Source organism: Arachis hypogaea, chromosome 19 (genome assembly GCF_003086295.3).
Source record: "Arachis hypogaea cultivar Tifrunner chromosome 19, arahy.Tifrunner.gnm2.J5K5, whole genome shotgun sequence".
In the NCBI taxonomy this organism is placed as follows: domain Eukaryota; kingdom Viridiplantae; phylum Streptophyta; class Magnoliopsida; order Fabales; family Fabaceae; genus Arachis; species Arachis hypogaea.
Window position 1 is genome coordinate 136,617,399 of NC_092054.1, and position 22,238 is coordinate 136,639,636.

The following is a 22,238-nucleotide window of genomic DNA, read 5'->3' on the forward strand; positions in this document are numbered from 1 at the left end:
AATAGCAAGGGTTTGGGTGTGGGGGGAGGGAAAACGGCAAAACAAAGGGGTTGATTGATTTGGGGAAAAACTGTGAATATAAGAAATTAGGTGGTATGTTAAAATAAACAGCTAAATATATGATTAGGGTTATTAATTGATTAATTCTTTCTATTAATATTAATTGGGCCTAATAAACAGCCCATTGTATACATTGTATACATATCTCATTGTCTCCCTAGCGGTGCTCTTTGTGTTATTAGTCATTATAAGATTATAAATTAATGTTTTATATTTAGAATGCATAAGACTTTAGACTAATACATAAGATTGTGTTATTTGTATTGATTTAAATATTTGGTATTATTAGACAATATCAGTATTGATTGTGGTTATGCTTTAGTATTGATTGTGGTTATGCTTTAATTTTAAAGAAGGGTTGGTTCTTGTTATATTTTTCTAAGTGAATTTTACTATGTTAACTAATGGTTGGAGTCTTGGAAATTTGGATATTTTTACATGCTAGCTTACAAGAAGGTATCAACGTAATGTAATGTTAACGGCCCGGTTTTTACCGGTTTTCACTCGGTATAATTGTGGCCCGAAAGTGTATTGGTTTCATCGGGTCTAGGGCCGGGTTCGGGTCTAATAAATAGACCCGATGTATATTTCGGGCCGAGTTTGGGTCACATCAAACCCGACTTCACCCGACCCATGTGCACCCCTATAATAGTTTGTGTTTTCATGTTCTTATTATACAAATAATTTTTTTTTAATATTTATCTTTAGATAACATCTCATCTTTTTTTTTAATGATACTTGATTAATGGTTAAACCAATTTTTTTTCACAAGAGTTGTAAAAAACTTAATTTTTCATAGCATTTTAATTTATTTATTTTGTTAATTAAAAAATTTATTTAAACTGCATAAATTAATAATGGGCCAATACACCCAATAAGAAATAATACATATAATTCATGTATGTAATCATATAATAGAATCATGGAAAATTATTATTGTATATGATCGATTATATTCATTGTTATACAGACTGAAAATTTATACAGACTGAAAATTTATTTTCAGTATGTTCATAAAAAAATTATTAACTTAAGTTTCGCGTGCATGGCACGAGTTATTACCTAGTTAGAGTAGAAAAGGAGGAAAGAAAAATAGTGGTAGAAGGGCATTTTGGTAAAGTACGAGGGGTGAGTGAAGCTCCGATTCCGAATAAGGTGAAATGGGTTTTAATTATCCCATAAAAAGGAGGCGCTCCTCCTCTCTGGAATGGCTTTATGCCGAATAGCTCACCCATCCCCAGTAGTTTTCCGTTTTCCGAAATACCCTTCGAAGCTGCTTAAATTCTCATCGCTGCCACTCTCCTTTCGTTGCTCATCATCATCGTCAATGGAAGCTGCTCCCGAAGGTTACCGCAGGAACGTTGGCATCTGCCTCATCAACAATGACAAAAAGGCACCAACTCTCTCTCTCTCTCTCTCTCTCTCTCTCAGTAACTGTCTTTTAATTAGGGTTTCTCTGTTTTCAGATCTTTGCGGCTTCGAGGTTGGACATACCCAATGCTTGGCAAATGCCGCAGGTCATTCATTTTTATTTTTTATTTTGCAATCATTATTATTGCCAATGAGGAATAACTCAAATAGCATAGTCTCTTCATACTCAATTAAGAGGTTGCGGGTTCAAATCTCCTATCTTTGGTTAGAAAAAAAAAATCACTGTATGAGTTTTCAGCTACTTTTAATAAATTCAAATTAGGTATATTTTCTGCCCTAATTTATTTAGTGTAATACTTAATTGGCAATTTAGTCCTCAATCTTTTAGAATATTAGAAAAAAAAAATCTGCTTTCAACTATATTAAAATGTTATTGTAAAAGTATAGGAAAGATTTCAAGTGCACCGGGGAGTACCGGTGCACTAGTTGTTTTAACCGTTGATTTCAATTAATATATATTATATATATTTTTTATAATTCAGATCAACGGTTAAAACAATTGGAGCACCAGTACTCCCGGTGCATCTGAAATGTTTCCAAAAGTATAAACTATTTACTTGTGGGTTGATGTTTTGGATGGGAAGAGAAGAAAGGGAGGCTTCAAGGAGTAACTAACTATAAATCCATTCTTGGCTCACAAACCCACCCTTGAGAACAATTGTTTTTTTAGGTGCAAGTGTATAATTATTCTTGATAACTAAACTTAGAGTCCCTTTATGATTATGTTATTTGAAAGTAAAAGTATTTAGTATCTGACTAGAAATTTGCATAGGCTGAACCAACATGGGAGTTCTAAATAGTGTTGCTAATGAGTAAATAGACAGAGAAAGAAGTCCAAAGACAGAGAGTTATGCTGCTTATATCGTTCTTGCAATGTATTATTTGTTGAAAGGAATGATATATAACTGTATTAAGTCTGTAATGAACTTAATGTGGTATTTTTTAGGGTGGTATTGATGAAGGTGAGGATCCAAGAAATGCAGCTATCAGAGAATTAAGGGAAGAGACAGGAGTTAGTTCCGCAGAAGTGATTTCTGAGGTGCAAATTATAAAGTCCTTTTCTTGCCTTCTACAAAGGTTTTCGGACAAGTTACATAGTTCTTCCATCTAGGTTCTCTTATAAGTTATAACCACCCAATCATGTTTTGCCATTCAAATGTCTCATTGATTAAATATGGTTATATACTTATATTGTTCCATATCATTAAACTAATTAGGCATTGCATATGTTACTATATGATATATATGAAACCATGTTATATGGCAAGCTTCTAATACTTATTCCTACTAAGGTACTAAGGTTGAGTCTTACAAGGGAACTTACCAATCTATTTTCCTCTCTCTCTCTCTCTCTCTCTCTCTCTCTCTGTGTGTGTGTGTGTGTGTGTGGAAGAACCTCTACATACTCATCGTGCTCTCTCTCTCTCTCCCTCTCTCTGTGGAAGAACCTCTACATACTCATCGTGTTGGATTTTTTCTTGCAGGCACCTCATTGGTTGACATATGACTTCCCACCACAAGTCAGGGAGAAATTGAATATTCAGTGGGGATCTGATTGGAAGGGTCAAGCACAAAAATGGTAAACAATTGGATCTCCTCAGTCCATATCAAATTATGTTGCTAACAACCCCATACTAGTCAGATAACATTTTGTAACCGATGGATGCTTCTAACAACTTTTTAACCCCATATTCAATGAGTTTATAGAGAGTTATAGATATACTTTAAAGCTGTGTGTATTAGTTTGGGGAAGAAGTGATATCTTGGTTTTGGCAATACTATTCTTGATCCCTTGATATTCATAGGTTTCTTTTTAAGTTCACTGGTCAAGATCAAGAAATCAATCTTTTGGGTGATGGTACAGAGAAAGCTGAGTTCGGTGAATGGTCATGGCTGCCACCAGAGAAAGTAATTGAGCTTGTGAGTAATGGTGACTGTGATAAACATTTCTTCACCCCAATTTAGAATGTGTGATGCTCTAAGCGAAATTGACTTGGCTTATATCTTCTATTTGCATTTTTCAGGCAGTGGATTTCAAGAAGCCTGTGTACAAGGAAGTCCTAGCAGCATTTGCTCCACATCTCCAATAAGTTTTGCTGAAATTGTTATGGCAATGACAGTTGCCTTTGAGAGTTGTGTGGGCTGCGTAGAAAATAATGTATTACAAACTGTGTCTCTTGGCCATAACTTGTATTGTGTTTTCAATTGGGGAGGGCCATGAACTGTATTTATAGGCATCTGTCCAAATTTTGTTTCATGAATGAAATATCTGATACCTCATTGGTATTTGTCTTTGATACCTATCTAGAGTATGTGCAAAAATAACCCGATACAAATAAATTGTACTGGAAAATTCACACTTATGTCTTGGAAGAAAAGGAAAAACTAAAGGATGTTCAACAATGTCTGTGTCTTCAAATAAGGGACCCTGATACTTGTCACCATATAGGGATACCAGATTCCCAATGGACATGAAAGTAATTCACTAGTAATATATTTCTATTTTAGTATCATTCATTTTCTAAAAGTAAATAATTTGCGCATCAATAATTCTTTTCTGTACACTGGATAATTTGTACAAACAAACAGTAGTGTTACCCTCTCTCTTTTCCCCTACTAAAACAGCAGCAAAATATTGCCCAAAAGTTGATGGAGCCTTTTCAATGAAAAAACATTAGTGTTCCTTCACATAAATTTCCAAGAAAGAAAAAGTATACACATTGAAGAAACTACTTTTCATTCCTTAAGATTCAGTGTCTAAATCAAATTCCTGAGAACTCTGTAATATCTTCACTTAGAACATCAATCACCCTGCGAGTTAAGCATTGCACAGATTCTAACAGCTGTGAAGAGAATAGACAAGACCAGGAACAATAATCTCATTGCCTTAGAATGTTTTCTATCTGTTCTGTCACAATGTCAGCCACAATCTCAGGTGAGAACCTTCTTATCATGTCCTCCCTCGCCTTTCTTCCTTTGGCCGTAGCTGCATTGCGATGATCCATCACCCGCCTCATAAGATTCTGAAGTTCATCCACGCAAGGTTCAGCCCAAAGATGCCCCATGAATGGCCCTTCCATCACTTCACTCATTCCATCCACAGGTAGTGGATAGCTATTATCATCTGTCAAATACTCAGTTGGCCCTGACCAATTCGTTGCAATCACCGGCAGCGACATTGCCATGGCTTCCACAAGAGGTCTCCCCCATCCCTCTCCTCTCGAAGGAAGAACAAACGCATCAGCCGCTTTGTAAACTCTCGGCAACTCACTTTGCGCTATGTGGGAATTGATTACATATACAGGAGCGAAACCCCCAACCGGTTCTGCAAGATCGGAACTCTCCACAAAATCCATTATTTTGTTCCCAAAATCTGTGTCAGTGTGATATGGATTTGTTAACAAGAACAAAGCAACGTTATCATCCTTTGAGAATTCCTTCAAGTATGCTTTCAACAAGACATCCCAACCTTTCCTATACTCCCACTTGAAGATACTCAAAAACACAAAATTCTTCTTCGCGCTAGAAGAGCCTAAAATGCATTGCCCTCTTGATGCGAGATCCAATGGCTTGTACTTGGCAGGATCAAAGAACTTAACATCAATAGGTTGAACAATCTTCACCACCTTGGAAGGATCAACACCACTTCCCACAAATGTGGATTTGTGAAAATCAGTGGGAACCCAAACATAATCCATTTTGTTACATCTCTCTACATGTTCACCATTAACTCTATCAGTCTCAAACATAGTCCTACCAATCACAGACTTGAAATCACTGTAAAAAGGTGATGGAGGGCATGGAAAAGTTTGAAACAATGGGGGGTACCAAGCACCAGGTTCACTATGGCACACCACAATGGTCTCATTCATTCTACACTCTGTTCGGTATAGCTCATAAGCCAAATTCTTCATTTCTTGTGGCAAACCCTCCCAAAATTCCAATGATTCTTGATCTCCATGGTGCTCAATTGTCAACCTAAATGAATGCATTTTGGTGTGGCTATGAAGGGACAGAACATAAGACCAAGCCTCTGAGCTATACCCACCGCCTGAGAGAAAAGGAGCCATCCATAGCACACATTGGGAGGGCACAAAAACTGATTTTGAGGGTGAAAACAGAGACCCAATTGCTTGAATTAGGGTTTGTGATGTGAGTGAGTGTCTCAAGTAGTGAACTTTATAGTAGTTTGTTCTTGTGAAACCTAATGTGACTGCTAAAATAAGAAGCAATAAGGGCAGTGTGTAAAATGCAAAAAAATTGAATTTTGATTTGATGGGGTGGGTTGTTATTGGGGGTGAATTGGGATTAACATGTTGGTTTGATTCAAAAGAATTCATGAGAACATGTATTGTTGGAATTATACCAAGGTTCTAGAGAGAGAAGTGAGAGTGACGAACCTGCAGAGGGAACCCAACGAAATACAGCCTCTAGAGACCTAATTACTCGCTCTCTCTTGATCTTTTTAAAGAAAATCTTCAAGTTAAAATTGGGATTTTGGGTTTTCCTTGCTAATAGGAAAATGTATTGGAATTTTCTTTTTCTTTTTTATATTTTTTATTATTTGTCTGAAGTGTTAATGTTAATTATTGATATTTTAGAGAATTTAAATTCTTTTAGATAACTTTTATTTTCACAGTTCAATTTTTATTCAATAATTATACTATAAGTTTTTACTACTATCATCCCTTTTTTTTTGACGACTAGTTTTTTCAACTATTATCATCTAATTAAATTCATATTTTATCACCATTCAAACGATAATACAATGAAATTTTTATTATTTTTGTAATTATGTATAATTGATTTTTATGTTATCATCCAATTATTTCTTTATCCAAATTCTATTTTATTCTAATAATATTTAAATCTATGAGAATATTCAGAATTTTTTATATTAATAAATAAATTAAATATAATAATTATCGAAATAAATAATTTAAAAAATATTTACTGAAATAAATATTCTTTTCTTATCTCGTTTACACTGTAAAAGAATAATTTTGCATATATCTCGTTTACAATCATATATCTCGTTTACAATGTAAATGAGATATAGGTAATTTTTCAATTTTCGTATATCTCGTTTACAATATATGTATTTATAAATAATTAAATATAATTTTTGAAAATAATAAAAAATATTAAGGCTTTTAATTTGACGACGGGGAATGCTAGGGGGACAATGATTTTGTTGAACAATATGAACAACTACCAATCAAATAAAAACACACTACATCTCCAATTTAACCCCCTAAATTTTAATATTAAAATAACCATCCGTACACTAGTAAAATGAACATTCGATATATCTATTGTTTACATTGTTTAATATTTTCATTGTTTATCTATACTTTTCCTTTGACCAAATCCTTAAAATGAAATATTTCAAATAATAAAAAAGATAAACCGTCCATTTTAAATAAAGAGAGAAGATGGACGGTCCATTTAAAATAAGCATGTTAACACGTTCATAAGTGCACTGTTAAACTGCCCACGGTTAACATGGTTATCGTGGATTGACTTTTAATAGAATCATCCAACCAATCAATCCATCTCCATTGAGTTTTTTATGGAATAAGGTTATTTAAATTATATTTCAAAATTTTATTTATTTTCATGCAATAAATGAAATTTTTATGTACTCCCATACCACAAATAAAATTTCGTAAATTTAAAATTTAAAATTTTAAAATTTATTTTTAATTATTTCTTTTAAAAATTTGAAATTTCGTTTGCTTTCTGAGTACATAAAAATTTAAAATATAATTTAAATAACCTTATCCTAGACATAACTCAATGGAGATGAATTGATTGGTTGAATGATTTCTATTAAGAGTCAATCTAAGGTAACCGTGTTAATAGCATGGTTCTGAAAATCGAACCGGACTGGCCGATTCAACCGGAATAACCAAAAACCGGTCACTTAGTCGGTTCGGATAATGTTAAAAACTATCTGCCAAAAAATCGGTGAAAAAATCGGCAGTTAACCGGTGAACCGGGAGAATCGTCCGATTTTTTAGCAATTTTTGGTTTGAAAGTTGAGATTATGGTTCTGAAAATCGAATCGGACCGATTTTTTTACTTTTATTTGGTTTCTGATTTCTGATTCTGAGTTTGCTAATTTCTGCTTAGCTTGAGTTTATGAATTTCTGAGTTTGTAAGCAGATCCCTACCCTGCTTCAATTTTCATTTTTGGGAGTTAATTGCTGTTTTTTGGATTTGATTATGTTGATTGTTGTTTGTTTGTCTGGGTTCATTATTGTTTTTTCATTGCCGTCTTTTGCATTTGATTTCTGTTGAGCGCTGCTGTCTTCTGCTTTTTATTTTTTTTTTCCTCCAAATGCACTCGATACCCTAACAATTTTTGGATCCTTCAACCTTAGCCATTGTGACGATGATGATGAAAAAGCCTTCGCTGCGGTTGATGATGCCTTGTCTTATGCTTTTTAGCTTTTTTTATTTTTATTTTATTAATTAAATGAATTAATCAGGTTTTTGTGATTCTGTTTTTATAAGTTTTAAATTATGTTTTTGTTCTGTTTTTAATTTGTTACTGTAATTTGATTTCATATGTTTTTGTAATTTTGTTTGTTTGTTCCAAATTATGATTATGTTTATTCCAAATTTAAATTATGATTATGTTTACATATTTAATGGTTAGTGGTTATTAGTATTACTGATTTGTTTGTTATTTTTTATTATTAGGTTATAAATTAAAATTTTAAATTTTAAATTTTAAATTTTAAATTTTATGAAGTTAAATTTTATTGAAATTTAAATATTTAAAATTATATATTAAATTTTTAATAATTTTATTTAATATTTAATTAAACTGCTCGAACCCCGGTTGAATTCCGGTCGAATCATTGAACCAGTGAACCAGTCACCTCACCAGTTTATTGACCGGTCCGGTTCTTGCAACCTTGGTTAATAGTGGACAATTTAACAGTGCACTTATGTGCTTTTAAAATAAACGTGTTAACGTGATAAATTAACAATCCATATTTCTTATTATTTAAAATGAACTGTTTATCTTTTCTATTATTTGAAACATTCCATTTGCAAGAGTTTGGTCAAATTAAAAATATTAATATTTTTTATTATTTTTAAAAATTATATTTATTTATTTATAAATGCATATATCTCGTTTACAGTGTAAACGAGATAACATCTATCATACGAAAATTGAAAAATTACATATATCTTATTTACACAATAAACGAGATAAGAGAAAGATATTTATTTCGATAATTATTATATTTAATTTATTTATTAAAATAAAAAATCCGAATATTCATGGATTTGATTAAAGACATAAAAGCATTGAGAAAAACAAACTTTTAAAGGAAAAATTATCCATCAATCTAAGCAAAACATATATAAATATCCATATTTTATTATAATATCATCGAATATAATTATGTCTTTTAAAAAAGATAATTTCATACATTGTTAGTATTAATGAAATTTGTACAAATAACTGGTTGTGTATAACCATATTAGCACATATTAACACAAATAATTAATTTTAAAATTAAAGTTACAATTATGTGATTTGCACATTATATTAACCATTTATATAAAATATAAGTTAAAATATAAAATATAAATTCAAAATAAGTTAAACTATTAAACAATACATATAGTAAACTACAACTTGATTAAAAAGAATGAAGAAGAAAAAAAAAAGGGAAAAGAAAGTAAGAAACATTAGAAAATCATAGGATTAGAATTTAGAAGCAGCAAGAAAAGACACCCTGGAACAAGAAAGAGTCGAGCAAAAGGCAAAACCGGTTCCTCCGAATCCAAACTTGCAGTGTGTGTTTGTGGGTCCATTTCACAACAACTGCTGCCACCATTCAAATACAAAATCTCCACCCACCACCACCGCCGCCGCCTTCTCTTCTCTTCTCTTTCTTTCTGATCTATTTTTCCTCCTTCTTCTTCTTCAACAATTGCAACACCATGGGAATTGCAGTGGGAGGAGCTGATTTGCTGAGTGAGAAAGCATCCATGATGAGGGAGTCTCTGCAAAAGAGCCAGACCATCACTGACAACGTTGTTACCATCCTAGGTTCCTTTGACCACCGCCTCTCCGCCCTTGAAACCGCCATGCGCCCCACTCAGGTCACCCCCTGCCCTTTTTGAAACCTTAACTATTTTGGGATGCTTTTGGCAAATTGGGAGCTTGAATTTGCGTTCAAATTTTGATTTTTGGGAACTGGGTCTTGTTGGATTGACTTGACTTGTCTTTGACTTGAGTCGCCATTCTATTTTGTGATTTTTGGAGCAACCTTTCTGGGGATCTGGAAAGTGGGTGGATTTGGGGGGATGTTGTGTGGTTATTGAATGTTTGGATCTTTTCGATTTGGTGTCTGCAGATTAGGACTCATTCTATTAGGAAAGCTCATGAGAATATTGATAAGACTTTGAAGGCTGCTGAAGGGATTTTGGCTCACTTTGATCAATACCGCCAGGTTGATTCTCTAGTTTATTTTCTTGATTTTCATTTTGGCATTCTTTCCATAATGTTTTAGCATGTTCATCTTTTGATCGATTGCAAATGTGAAGGCCTGACCATTCTCCCATTCTAGATGTTATTTTAGAATTTTGGTATGGATAGCTAAAATGTCTTCTTATCTCAATGGAATGTAAATTCAAAGGAAAAACCTGCATAGTCCATACCAATTAGTTAACTTCATATATAGAAGATTGAAAGCACAAAACAGATCAAAGTACTCCACAAATTTCCTACAAACCTTTTCATTTGCTGAGGCTCTGTGTAGGAGTCACATTTACCAAGAGATGTCAAAGAGCTTGAAGGGTATTTTTAATGCTGTGCAAATGTGATCTGTTAGAAGATAATGCCATTTTTTTTAAAAATTTTTTATAATAAAGTTGCCCTGTTTTCGGCTTTGAACATTAGTGCTTTGAGTAATTTTCATATCCACATAACAGAAAAAAAAAAATGTTTCATTGGAATAAAACTTCAGGACTTTACTTCTATTTGTATGATTTTTTTTCCCCTGGTGTTCATTTCTATATAACTTTGTTTTCCATCCTCAACAATTCAATATGCAGGCAGAGGCAAAAATACTTAAGGGGCCACATGAAGATTTGGAAAACTATCTTGATGCAATTGAAAAACTGAGAAGCAACATCCAGTTTTTTGGCAGTAAAAAGGGTTTTAAGAGTAGTGATGGTATTATCTTCCACGCCAGTAATTTGCTAGCTAAAGCCATTTCTAAGCTTGAAGATGAGTTTAAGCAGCTATTGTCATCATACAGGTTTGTATATATTTCTTTTCTTAACATGTGGCATATTCAGCCAAGAGCTCATTTTGTATAATTTTCTCTTAATATGGATAATCTTTCAGCATGTTCAACCAAAAAGCTCATTGCCTGCATTGTACTATCTAAATCAACAGCCATTGGTGTTTACGGTTAGGAAAATGACATTTCATATTATAAATCATTTTTTAATTCAATGGCAAGATAGCAAACTGTGTCTCCTTACACTTCACATTGCATTTTGAAGTGCGTCACTGTTGTCTTTATCAATTTATGCTCCATTTATTTCTTTAATACTTCATTTTGTTCCTTTTTTTTTCTAATAAGTTTTGTACTTTTATGACCACATAGGTTTCATAATGTTTTCTGATTACTCGTGGATTGCGAGTTGAATCATGCTTTCCTTGATGATATTTATTTTAACAATATCTTCTAAGATCATAACATTTAAGGAGATGAGTTTTGTGGGTAAAGAATGGTGGTTTCCTTTAGTCATATTTTGGCATTATGCCTGTACTGCATCATTTCAGTTATCTAGCAAACATGTTTTTTGCTTGCACTTTGAGAAAGTTCCCATTATTTTGAGGGGTTAAAATTTTCATGTATGTTATTTATCTGTGATTATAGCAAACCTGTGGAACCTGAGCGCCTCTTCGATTGCCTTCCAAACTCTATGAGACCGTCATCAGGATCACCTAGCCAGGAGGGTGATCCTACGGGAAAGAATCCGTCTTCTAATCATCATTCCGAGTCGCACAACAACAATAATGCTGATGCTGTTGTATACACACCTCCTGCTCTTATACCACCAAGAATTTTGCCACTTCTACATGAATTAGCGCAGCAAATGATTGAAGCTGGACACCGGCAACAGTTGCTCAAAATATACAGGTAATGCTCTTTGTTCGATTGGTTGGTATAATACATACAGAAGGGAAAGGTAGCATTGCTTTCCTGTAAATCTGAGAAGCTGTAAAATTCACTGAGCATAAAAATGATTTCGATCCATTAATTGGAATCAACCCTATGAAAGTAGGAAGAAAAATGGGGTAAAATCCAACACAAAAATTTGACAATAAATGATAAGAGAAGCAGTTCAGGCTCACAGGTGAATCCTCATAGCAGCTTTGTCTTTACAAAAAGGATTTAATGAATAACTTAATGCATCTAAAGTATACTATTAACGATCAAGGATAAGATCTCTGTGACTTAGAGAGTGAAGATGAAATCATTGATCAATTATCGTTACACTCCAGAAAAGTTTTAATTCATTTTTCAAATGTCACGTGGCTGTTAAAAGGATAGGAAACTGTTCCTTAGATATTGTAGATCAGGAAAATGTTAACCCTAACTCCAAGGGTTGATATTAAGTACTTAAACACCTATAAATACAAGTTTCCAACAATAATTACTATTATTATTATTACTGCTGCTATTTAACTATACTTGTTAGCATTTTTTGTTATGCAGAGATTCCCGTTCTAATGTGTTGGAAGAAAGCCTCCAAAAGCTTGGGGTTGAGAAACTTAACAAAGATGACGTTCAAAAGCTGCAATGGGAGATTTTGGAAGCCAAAATTGGAAACTGGATCCATTTCATGCGTATAGCAGTAAGAAGATTGTGTAATTGTTCTTTTCTTTTGCTCCTTTTCATTTTGGTTCAAATACTTAACCATACATGGACAGGTCAAATTGTTGTTTGCCGGCGAGAGGAAGGTTTGTGATCAGATATTTGAAGGCTTTGATTCACTTAGTGAACAGTGTTTTGCTGAAGTGACTACAAACAGTGTCACTATGCTACTTAGTTTTGGAGAAGCGATTGCCAAAAGCAAAAGATCCCCAGAAAAGTTATTTGTTCTTTTGGACATGTATGAAATTATGCAAGAGCTTCATTCAGAGGTATCGCTTTTGAAATCTTACAAGTCTTGCTCCTGCCACTCTGTTACATTGTTCCATAAATCTCAAGGGTCTATCTGTAAATTTTCATGTTATATTCAACTGCCAATGAAGATTTTCCTTGTTGTAACATTGTTGTTATTGGCTATATTTCATGATGCAGAGTAGCTTTGGTATCTGTTTCAATTTTGTTATAATCTTTTTATTAACAATTTCACTTCTCAATTTGCAGATTGAAACACTTTTCAAAGGCAAAGCTTGCACTGAAATAAGAGAGGCTGCAATGAGTTTGACGAAACGACTTGCACAAACAGCCCAAGAGACATTTGGAGATTTTGAAGAAGCTGTTGAGAAAGATGCTACAAAGACTGCAGTGACAGATGGAACTGTTCATCCTTTGACAAGCTATGTAATCAACTACGTCAAGTTTTTATTTGAGTATGTTCCTCCCTTCTATCTTCTGATCCCAACCATATTATCAGATTATTGCTAGGATTCTGTCATGTTTCTCACTAATCACTAAGCTGTTTGCCACTATTTATTATTTTTTCTTCATACTTATAATTTTTTAAGATGTTTCTTTATTCTTCAAACTTGTTCTTCCATTTATTTGCCCGAATCTCTTTAACCGTTGCATTCTAGCAGATGCCGAAAAACAAGTACTAACCTGAGTAGTTAATTTTGCTTAGAAATTATGCATCTTCACTAAGATACATATATTGGGGTATCTCAGATTCTCTTTTATGTTGGATAATGTGGGAAATGTGCAACTAGTGCAATCGATACTTTGTTTGTGTGTCTTTGCTGGTTTTCATGGGATCTTTATTATTGATCTTAACATATTTGACCTGATCAGTATTCTATAAACTTTTCCAGCTACCGATCCACCTTGAAGCAACTTTTCCAAGAATTTGAAGGGGGAGATGACTCTTCGCAATTAGCATCTGTAACAATGCGAATAATGCAAGCTTTGCAAACTAATTTAGATGGGAAATCAAAGCAGTACAGGGATCCTGCATTGACACATCTTTTTCTCATGAACAATATTCATTATATTGTCAGATCGGTTCGTAGGTATGTGATTGGGCATGTAATATTGGTTACATTTTTTTTTTTTGAAGTAAAAAATTCATAGTTTTATTGCATGCTCTACTGGCTCAGATATTTTTCACCTAATTAATCCTCTTCGATTTTAGGTCCGAAGCTAAGGATTTGCTGGGAGATGATTGGGTACAACGACATAGGAGGATTGTTCAGCAGCATGCAAATCAATACAAAAGAAATGCTTGGGCAAAGGTATTGTTTCATTTACCCAGCTGACCGTAACATGTCTTGTAACTTTCTAAGATGTTACTCGGGTATTTGCTTACGTTATATTTTCTGTTTATTGATTTTAATTTTTGATGGGCAAAAGGCCCTCCGTAATTATGCCAAAATCAATTGAATTCATTCATTTTTTAAACAAATCATCTCATTCCTGGCCGATTAAGGGCAAACTATGCTGGGCGTTTTCACCTCTTATTGACGCCTCATCCTGTATCCGCATCTCAGAAAGCTAAGAAATTTGTTAAGAGTTTTCCATCTATGGGTTGGAATTACTGAGAGAAAGATCGTTTCGCTAGCTTAGACTTTTCGTTGCAAGGCTGAGAGAGAGTCATTTTTTTTTTAAATTTTAAAAATGTCTTCTTTTCCATATTATTTTTATTTAAATCTTTGTGCAATCATCTGGCCAAGGTCTCAGAATGTACTGTGTGAATGCTGAATTTTGATTCTTCCGGATTGCAGATTCTCCAATGCCTATCTATTCAGGGCCTTACCTCATCAGGAGGCGGAAGTGGTACTGCCGGTGGTGATGGTGCAGCCGGAAGTAGTAGTGGTGCTTCAAGGGCACTCGTTAAGGACAGGTAGCCTTTCAGTTGCTTCTTTATGAAATTCCATTCTAGGGGAAACTGTTATCTGTCACTGTTCCAAACATTTTTATGTGTTATGCGTTATCAGGTTCAAGACGTTTAACGTTATGTTCGAGGAACTCCATCAGAAACAATCTCAATGGACAGTTCCTGACACCGAGTTGCGCGAGTCTCTTAGGCTTGCAGTTGCCGAAGTCTTGTTACCCGCCTATAGATCATTTGTGAAACGATTCGGGTGTGTTACCGATGCACTCTTAACCAACTCTTTGGTTTTATGTTCTTGAATATGATACCTTGTTGTTTCACCATAATGCATAACTTGGAACTTACTTGCATTACAGGCCTCTAGTGGAAAGTGGAAAAACTCCTCAGAAGTACATCAAATACACGGCCGAAGATCTAGACCGAATGTTGGGCGAATTTTTCGAAGGGAAGAACATGAACGAAACGAAGCGGTAAACAAGCTGCGGATTAAGGTGAGATGATTTATGTACAGAGGTTGACACCTTTGTTGCAGCTTAGTTCTCGTTTCTTTTTATTTATTTATTTATTTTTCCTTTTTTCCTTTTCTTGTTCAATGGTAGTTCCCCAGTTTGTGTATGGTGGCTGAATGTATTTTACCTTTTATTATGGAGGATTAAGGGAAAATGAAAAGTTCTCATTTGTATCAATTAGACTTTTATATTTTTGGCAAGGAGTTTAAGAACCCTGAGGGGGGATTTTCTTTCTACTATTCCTTAGTTTTGCTGTATAGTATGTTTTTACTGGATCATTGTATACACATACTCTCCAATCAAGTTCAAAATGTTTGATAATTCTTCACTTCTTTTGTTTTTTTTTTAATACAAGTTATATACTTTTTTTTTTATACATTTCATTTTATAAAATGCTCACACCTTTGAGATTTATCAAAATAGTGAAAATACTAACACATCTTTTTATGTGTGCTTGTCACATGTATTGTTTAATTTTATTTTATTCAATAGAAAGTTTTGGTAATTATTTTTCTATTTCTACAAGTTCTCTATCTATAGGGATTTTAGGGTTAAAAGCAATTATTAATCAGCTATTTGCGTATAAAAATATGTATTTTGTATTCCATAATATTTTTAGAATAAATTACTTCGTCAATTTTTATAATTTTATCAAATTTGTAATTAAATTCTTATAGTTTAAAAGTTTCTTATAAATTCTTACACTGTTTTAAATTTTGGAATTAGGTTTTTGATGTGTTAAAAATATTAGAGTTAATAAAATATTTTTTTTAAAATGAAGATATCCACATTCAAGGGCTAAATTTCTAAATTTGATTTTTTATTTGTATAATATTTTGATAATTTTAATATTTTTTTACACAGTAAAAATTTAATTATAAAATTTAAAAAAATATAAAAATGTAATTAAAATTTTTAAACTATAAAGATTTAATTATAAATTTAGTAAAATTATAAAGGCTGATAGATTATTTTAAATTTTTTATTATATTGTCAATAAATTTGATTATTTGTTAATTATAAATTTAATTATTTTATTATGATATATTTTATTATATTGATGATAAATTATTTATTTCACAAAAGCATGTGAATCAATATATATAAATATACACAAATATATACTAATTAGTTTAATAGTTAAATATATGGAGCAATATTCGGTTAAAATTATCTTGTATCTTAAGTTAAATTTAACAGCATGACAAAAGAGACCAGTGTATATTTGTAAAATAGAAACAGAAGGTGACAAATGATTCGATGGTTTCAGAACGTTTAGATCATTAAATGGTTCTAAAATAAAACATATTTTTTTTAAGTATTTTTAATAATTGCTAAATAGTCTTTTTCTAATTTTAATTATAAATTAATCCTATATATTTTATTTAATCATAAAAATTATTTTTTATTTTATAAATTATTATTTTATTATTAATCTATTATGTTTATTAAAAACAAAAGTAATAACGAATTAAATCTTCCATTGATCGTAATATACTTTTTGGCTATTCCAATCGATTAAAAAATTATATTTGATCTGTGACGTTCGTCCAGGACGGTGAAATCGTGTTTCTTTGAAAATCAATCAATTGGATTATCAAAACAATAGATTGAATTTCAAGTTTCCCACAACTCAATCGATTGGAGTACAGGTTGTTATCACAAAACAATCGATTGAAAATTGCAAGACAGCATGGTTTTCGCAAAAATCAATTGATTGGTCATATTACCCAATCGATTGCACGATGACTAAAATGTGGGTTTTTAATAATTCAATCGATTGCTTATACTACCCAATTGATTGAATGCTTCAAAACAACCTGAGGTCTCACAATTCAATCGATTGGTTGTGTTACCCAATCGATTGAAGTCATCAAAACAATATGGATTTGCCGAATTCAATCGATTGGTTGTGCTATCCAGTAAATGGTACATATGGTACATAAAAGACATATAAAATTGATTAACCATCACTTACAATTCCTAGGCATAAAAGTCACAAGTCTATTCAAAGACGTAGAATATATTATCATTTATCCAAAAGAGAGAATGCATAACCAATTACCCTAAAGAAGATTGAAAGTTTGGAGTCCCATTCATTTATGCAGTCAATCACATTTACATGCTCAAGTGAATAATCTCAAGAAGACAATGTTATAAGAATGCAAAATTGACATCACAGTTCTAAGATCTGAATATGGCTAAAACTAAAAGACGAACGGGACGCAATTCTTAGTAGATTAGGATCAGCCTCAATTCTTTCCATTAATAGCAAGTTCTAGATATGCAATTGTAAGATCTAGAACTATGATTTGCGTAAATTACAATTTGAAGAAATGAGATTTCTTCAAATGAATATGAAAGAGTATCTAAATCAAAATAAAACCTTAAAAATTGAAGATAAAATTTTAAAGATAAGATAGATGAATAATAAGATAATAATTTATAAAAATGATAACAAAATTGAAATAGGCGTAGTACACACTTCAATTGATTGGATAACACAACCAATAGATTGAATTTGGCAAATCCATATTGTTTTGATGAATTCAATCGATTGGTTAACACAACCAATCGATTGAATTGTGAGACCTCGAGTTATTTTAAAGCATTCAATGGATTGGGTAGTATAAACAATCGATTGAATTATAAAAAACCCACATTTTAGTCATCGTTCAATCGATTGGCTAATATGACCAATCGATTGATTTTTGCGAAAACCATGTTGCCTTGTAATTTTCAATCGATTGTTTTGTGATAACAACCTGTAGTCCAATCGATTGAGTTATGGGAAACCTGAAATTCAATCGATTGTTTTGATAATCCAATCGATTAATTTTCAAAGGAACACGATTTCACAGTCCTAGACGAACGTCATGGATCAAATATAATCTTTTAATCGATTGGAATAGCCAAAAAGTTTATTACGATCAATGGAAGACCTAATTCGTTATTGTTTTTGTTTTTGATTGTTAATAAATATAATAGATTAATAATAAAATAATAATTTATAAAATAAAAAATAATTTTTATGATTAAATAAAATATATAAATTAATTTATAATTAAAATTAAAAAAAAGACTATTTAACATTGATTAAAAAAATTTGAAAAACATATTTTGTTTTAGGACCATTTAATGGTCCAAACGTTCTGAGATTATCGAATCCGGTGCCAAAAATGATTGTGCTTGTAAGTTTAATCAATCTAAGGGGAGTGTGCGCGTAATAGTTAATAAACGACGCAAAATACATCAAATTTTGGTCTATATAGAAATTAATTTTTGCCAAATATATGTACAAGACGAGAGTTTTTGACCTTCGCAATCTGCACCTAATTTTGTGCCGTCTTATTTTAGTTAAAAATATTTATTATTTTTTAAAATTAATTTTTTGTTAAATTAATTTTTTAGTCCTTATAATTTTATTAAATTTGTCATTATATTCTTATACTTTAAAATTTTTTAATATAGATTCAATTTTTATACTCATTTTAAAATTGTAATTACATCTATATCATTTTAAAAATATCTAAGTTAGCAAAATATGATGAGATGTATTTGATAACAATACAAGATGAATAAAATATAAATCCATAATTAAAGACAAAATTTCTAAACTTCAACTTCCTCTCATATTTAAAAGGTTTAATTATTCTGCAGGTTCCTATACTTTTTTTCTTTTTAATTGAGTTTTTATACGTGAATTTTTTCTTTTCAATTAAATCCCTGTTAACGTTTAACGTTAAAAAAAAACGTCAGTGAGTTGTGAAATGACTTATTTACCCTTCTTCTCCCTATAAACAGATATGTGTTTGAGTTATCTGAGGTTTCTCTTCTTCTTTGTTTTTCATTTTCAATTTTCATTTTCCCCAAATTTATGGCTCAAAGTCAAGGAACCTCATTCATTCTCTCTTCGGGAAGCTGTGTTTTCAGGAGCTCCAACCCGAAAGAAAGAAGACACATGTGTTTCTGTGGAGAGGTAGTAACCATCCGCTGTTCCTCAGCCGTTTCTGACCATGGTAGGAGGTATGTTACTTGTGGGAAGATACCAAAATGCAACTTTTTTGAGTGGATTGATAATTTTGAGCGGATTGAGGTTGATGACGGTGCAAAGAATGGGTGGCCAAAGGAAAAGAAAAGGCGGGTTCACTGTTTTTGTGGTAACCATCTGCCGTTCCTCAGCCGTTTCTGACTATGGTAGGAGGTATGTTACTTGTGGGAAGATAACAAAATACAACTTTTTTGAGTGGATTGAGGTTGATGACGGTGCAAAGAATGGGTGGCCAAAGGAAAAGGAAAGGCGGGTTCACTGTTTTTGTGGTGACACTCTGAGTCTTCAAATTTTAGGAACAACAAAAAATTCTAATAGAAGGTTTATTTCTTGCCCTAACAAAAGATGCAAATTTTTTGAGTGGGTTGATGAAGTTGGTGCAAGAAGTAACGTGTCTACTGCTGCTGTTGGAGTTGTTGGAACACAAAATTCTGCTAAGTTGGAGGGTGAAATGTGGAAATTGGATGCACAAGAAAGAAAGATAGAGAGACTAAACGTAGAGATGGAGAGATTAATTGTTGAAGTCAGAGAAATAGATGCTTGTGTGGGTAGATTATGTAATGAGTTTAATATTCTCCAAGAACAAGGAGGGAGATTGGATGACAATATGAAAATTCAATGTAAAATGCAATATATGCTATATATTTATGTTTTTGCTAGTCTTAATAATTGGAATGTGGTTTGTAAGATTTTAGAGTTACCTGTGTTATGAAATTCTATGTAAGAGGCTCTATGGCTTCAATTCAATTAAAGCTAATTATGTTTGGTTTGAATGAATTTTGCATTTTGATGTATTTTGTGTGTGTATAACAATAAAATGATAGTTGAAAAGAAACTTTATCAATGTGAATATTTAAAGTTTCACAATTGACAACAACTTACAGAAAAAAGTGGCCAGATAATATGCCACATATATTTTCATTAAATAAGTGTTCCTATACCCCTTACTTACACAAAATATCATAGCATAAGTGGTCATATAATATGCCACATACCTAGTCCAAAATAAAAGTACAAGAAGTGCAACAATTAAAAGTGGTCCAACCTAATTCTAAAATATCAAAATAGTGGTCATATCCACATAATAAACAGTGACCACAGACACAATTGAAAAAAAAATATACTATATAATAGCAACCCCAATAACCCTAACTATAAATTTAATCATACTTCAGTCATTACTTTGGTCTATATGTAGAGTAGGTGTCCCTTTTTTCTTCCTCACTCCTAACTTTAGCCGCCCACTTTTCCTCACACCAAACACCTTTGTCTTGTGTAAAGGTTGAGAAGATGCTCTAGGTGGTTGCTGAGAATTTGCACTTGCCACAGCTAGGGGAGGCTGGAAGGCTGGCTCTTCAAGAGTTAAGGCTTGTTGTGAGGTGGCTATGGTTAGAGCCATTGCACCGATGGCTGTGGTTGGAGCCTGAGAAGCTGAAGTTGCAAGTATGGGAGATGGTTGAGTAGAGGCAGCAACAACAGGTGTGGCGGGTAGCTGTTATGAAGATGCAGGTGTGGTGGGGAGTGGTTGTGAAGATACAGCTCTACCCCTTCCTCTACCCCTTCCCATGCCCCTTCCTCTACCCCTGCCTACCCCTGTTTGCCTTATTCTCTCAAATCTACGGATATTCACACCGGATCTATTGTCGGCAGTAGGATCAAAGTCAACAGCAGTCGCAGGATCAGCAGCAGCCGCAGCAGTAGCCACAGTGTCAGCACCAGCCGGATCTTCTCCGTTGGCGGCGGCAGCAACAACATCAGGCTCTGAAATCAGGTAAAACACAACCAGTTGCAACATGAATATTCAACTCTTTTTCAATCAATTTATAATCCTGTTATAATCTATTTATAAGGCAGCATAATCTGTTTGCAATCCACATTGATAAAACAACAATTTTGTAACAGAGCATAATTAATAATCTATTTTCACACACCATATGTTATACTATCACAACCTAATCCACTAAACACATCAAACACCCTATAATTTTGAAAAGAAAACAATAAAACAGCAGTTTGTATATTCAAATTTGCAAAATACCTGACACAAATGGATTGGGACAATGCCTTTTATTATGTCCATATTATCCGCAGTTACTACATGTAATATATGTACCCGTCCTCCTAAGCTTTGTCTGAGAACGGTTCTCATCAGGTTCTCTGACCCTCACCATCCGTGGTCTTCCTGGCTTCACTCTAAAGATGGGAGGTATGATGGTATCACACTCAACTTTCGGCCACATATTTTTTTCGTTGATTAGAGAAACTAACTTACCATAGGTTGCCACATAGGCTGGTGGGCTATAGAAGTTGCTGCAATAGTCTTCTGGATTGTCCCCTTTCTCGAATATGGCACAACAAGCATGCGCGCAGGGCATTCCACACAACCCCCAAAATCTTCAGCTACACGTTCCAGCGAACAAGTCAACCACAAACCTCTCTACAATCATCCGGTTCTTATGAGAAACTTCATATGCCAGTCCTCCAGCCCATCTTGCTTGCCACTCCATAGCTTGCGTAGCAATGACATCAAGCCTCTTTTTGGGTTTAGGCATGATTGTACCCTCATATTTTTTGGCCTTCTTCTGTTGACCATGATCACCCTTCAAGTGGCAGCCATCTACTCTTATGATAGACCTGCAACCAGCCAAGAAGCCTTGCTTAATAGAATATAGACACATGTACATCCTCATAAACCTTGGCTGGTGTGTAATTGAAGGCATGTCAACGAAAATCTGAGAAGTAGACCTGGAATTTGTTCTCATAATCTCTGCACAGTAATCTCTCAGCTTGCCATATTGCAGAATAGCCCTGCCATGTACTTCTTCCTCGCCTTTCTCCTCGCCTAATAAGCCTTTGTGATTGAAATATTAGCCATGTATTTATCCTGAATGGTCTGAATTACTGTTGCAATCTTCATCTCTTCTCCTCTACTAATATTGGTAACAATCTTCTGAGACACCCAACTACTTGATGCAAGCCTATCGCTGTAATTTCGTCTACAAGTGTGCTTTCCATTAGGGGTCTTCAGCCGAAAGCAATCAGAACCACCAACTTTGGATGCAAATGTCATCCACCTACACTTCCCTTTCTTTCATCGGCAGCCC

The 22,238-nt window shown here is 33.3% G+C and overlaps 3 protein-coding genes across 3 annotated transcripts; 2 read left to right on the forward strand and 1 right to left on the reverse strand.

Moving 5' to 3' along the window:
- Window positions 1-1,069: 1,069 nt before the first annotated feature.
- LOC112775775 (nudix hydrolase 26, chloroplastic) lies at window positions 1,070-3,790 on the forward strand. Its single transcript, XM_025819615.2, has 6 exons — window positions 1,070-1,453; window positions 1,527-1,577; window positions 2,438-2,530; window positions 2,976-3,070; window positions 3,297-3,411; window positions 3,516-3,790. The coding sequence occupies exons 1-6, from the start codon at window positions 1,268-1,270 to the stop codon at window positions 3,579-3,581; spliced, it is 606 nt and encodes a 201-aa protein (XP_025675400.1). The 5' UTR covers window positions 1,070-1,267; the 3' UTR covers window positions 3,582-3,790.
- Window positions 3,791-4,008: 218 nt separating this feature from the next.
- On the reverse strand, window positions 4,009-6,023 carry LOC112775774 (uncharacterized). The gene has a single exon (XM_025819613.3). It carries the CDS (start codon window positions 5,829-5,831, stop codon window positions 4,371-4,373), a length of 1,461 nt encoding a protein of 486 aa, XP_025675398.1. The 5' UTR covers window positions 5,832-6,023; the 3' UTR covers window positions 4,009-4,370.
- A 3,130-nt stretch (window positions 6,024-9,153) lies between these two features.
- LOC112775647 (exocyst complex component EXO70A1) lies at window positions 9,154-15,404 on the forward strand. The gene is made up of 12 exons (XM_025819429.3): window positions 9,154-9,621; window positions 9,876-9,971; window positions 10,576-10,781; window positions 11,412-11,675; window positions 12,255-12,393; window positions 12,470-12,682; window positions 12,912-13,117; window positions 13,556-13,753; window positions 13,876-13,975; window positions 14,465-14,583; window positions 14,678-14,824; window positions 14,931-15,404. Exons 1-12 carry the CDS (start codon window positions 9,460-9,462, stop codon window positions 15,046-15,048), a joined length of 1,968 nt encoding a protein of 655 aa, XP_025675214.1. The 5' UTR covers window positions 9,154-9,459; the 3' UTR covers window positions 15,049-15,404.
- The last annotated feature ends 6,834 nt before the right edge of the window (window positions 15,405-22,238 follow it).

Bases quoted from the DNA above. Each gene is read 5' to 3' on its own strand.
- LOC112775774 (XM_025819613.3), bottom strand. From the start codon at position 5,831: ATGAATTCTTTTGAATCAAACCAACATGTTAATCCCAATTCACCCCCA.
- LOC112775647 (XM_025819429.3), top strand. From the start codon at position 9,460: ATGGGAATTGCAGTGGGAGGAGCTGATTTGCTGAGTGAGAAAGCATCC. The intron at 9,622-9,875 runs GTCACCCCCTGC...TGGTGTCTGCAG, and splicing joins CCGCCATGCGCCCCACTCAG to ATTAGGACTCATTCTATTAG. The intron at 12,394-12,469 runs GTAAGAAGATTG...ATACATGGACAG, and splicing joins TCCATTTCATGCGTATAGCA to GTCAAATTGTTGTTTGCCGG.
- LOC112775775 (XM_025819615.2), top strand. From the start codon at position 1,268: ATGGCTTTATGCCGAATAGCTCACCCATCCCCAGTAGTTTTCCGTTTT. The intron at 1,578-2,437 runs GTCATTCATTTT...GGTATTTTTTAG, and splicing joins ATGCTTGGCAAATGCCGCAG to GGTGGTATTGATGAAGGTGA. The intron at 3,071-3,296 runs GTAAACAATTGG...TGATATTCATAG, and splicing joins AAGGGTCAAGCACAAAAATG to GTTTCTTTTTAAGTTCACTG.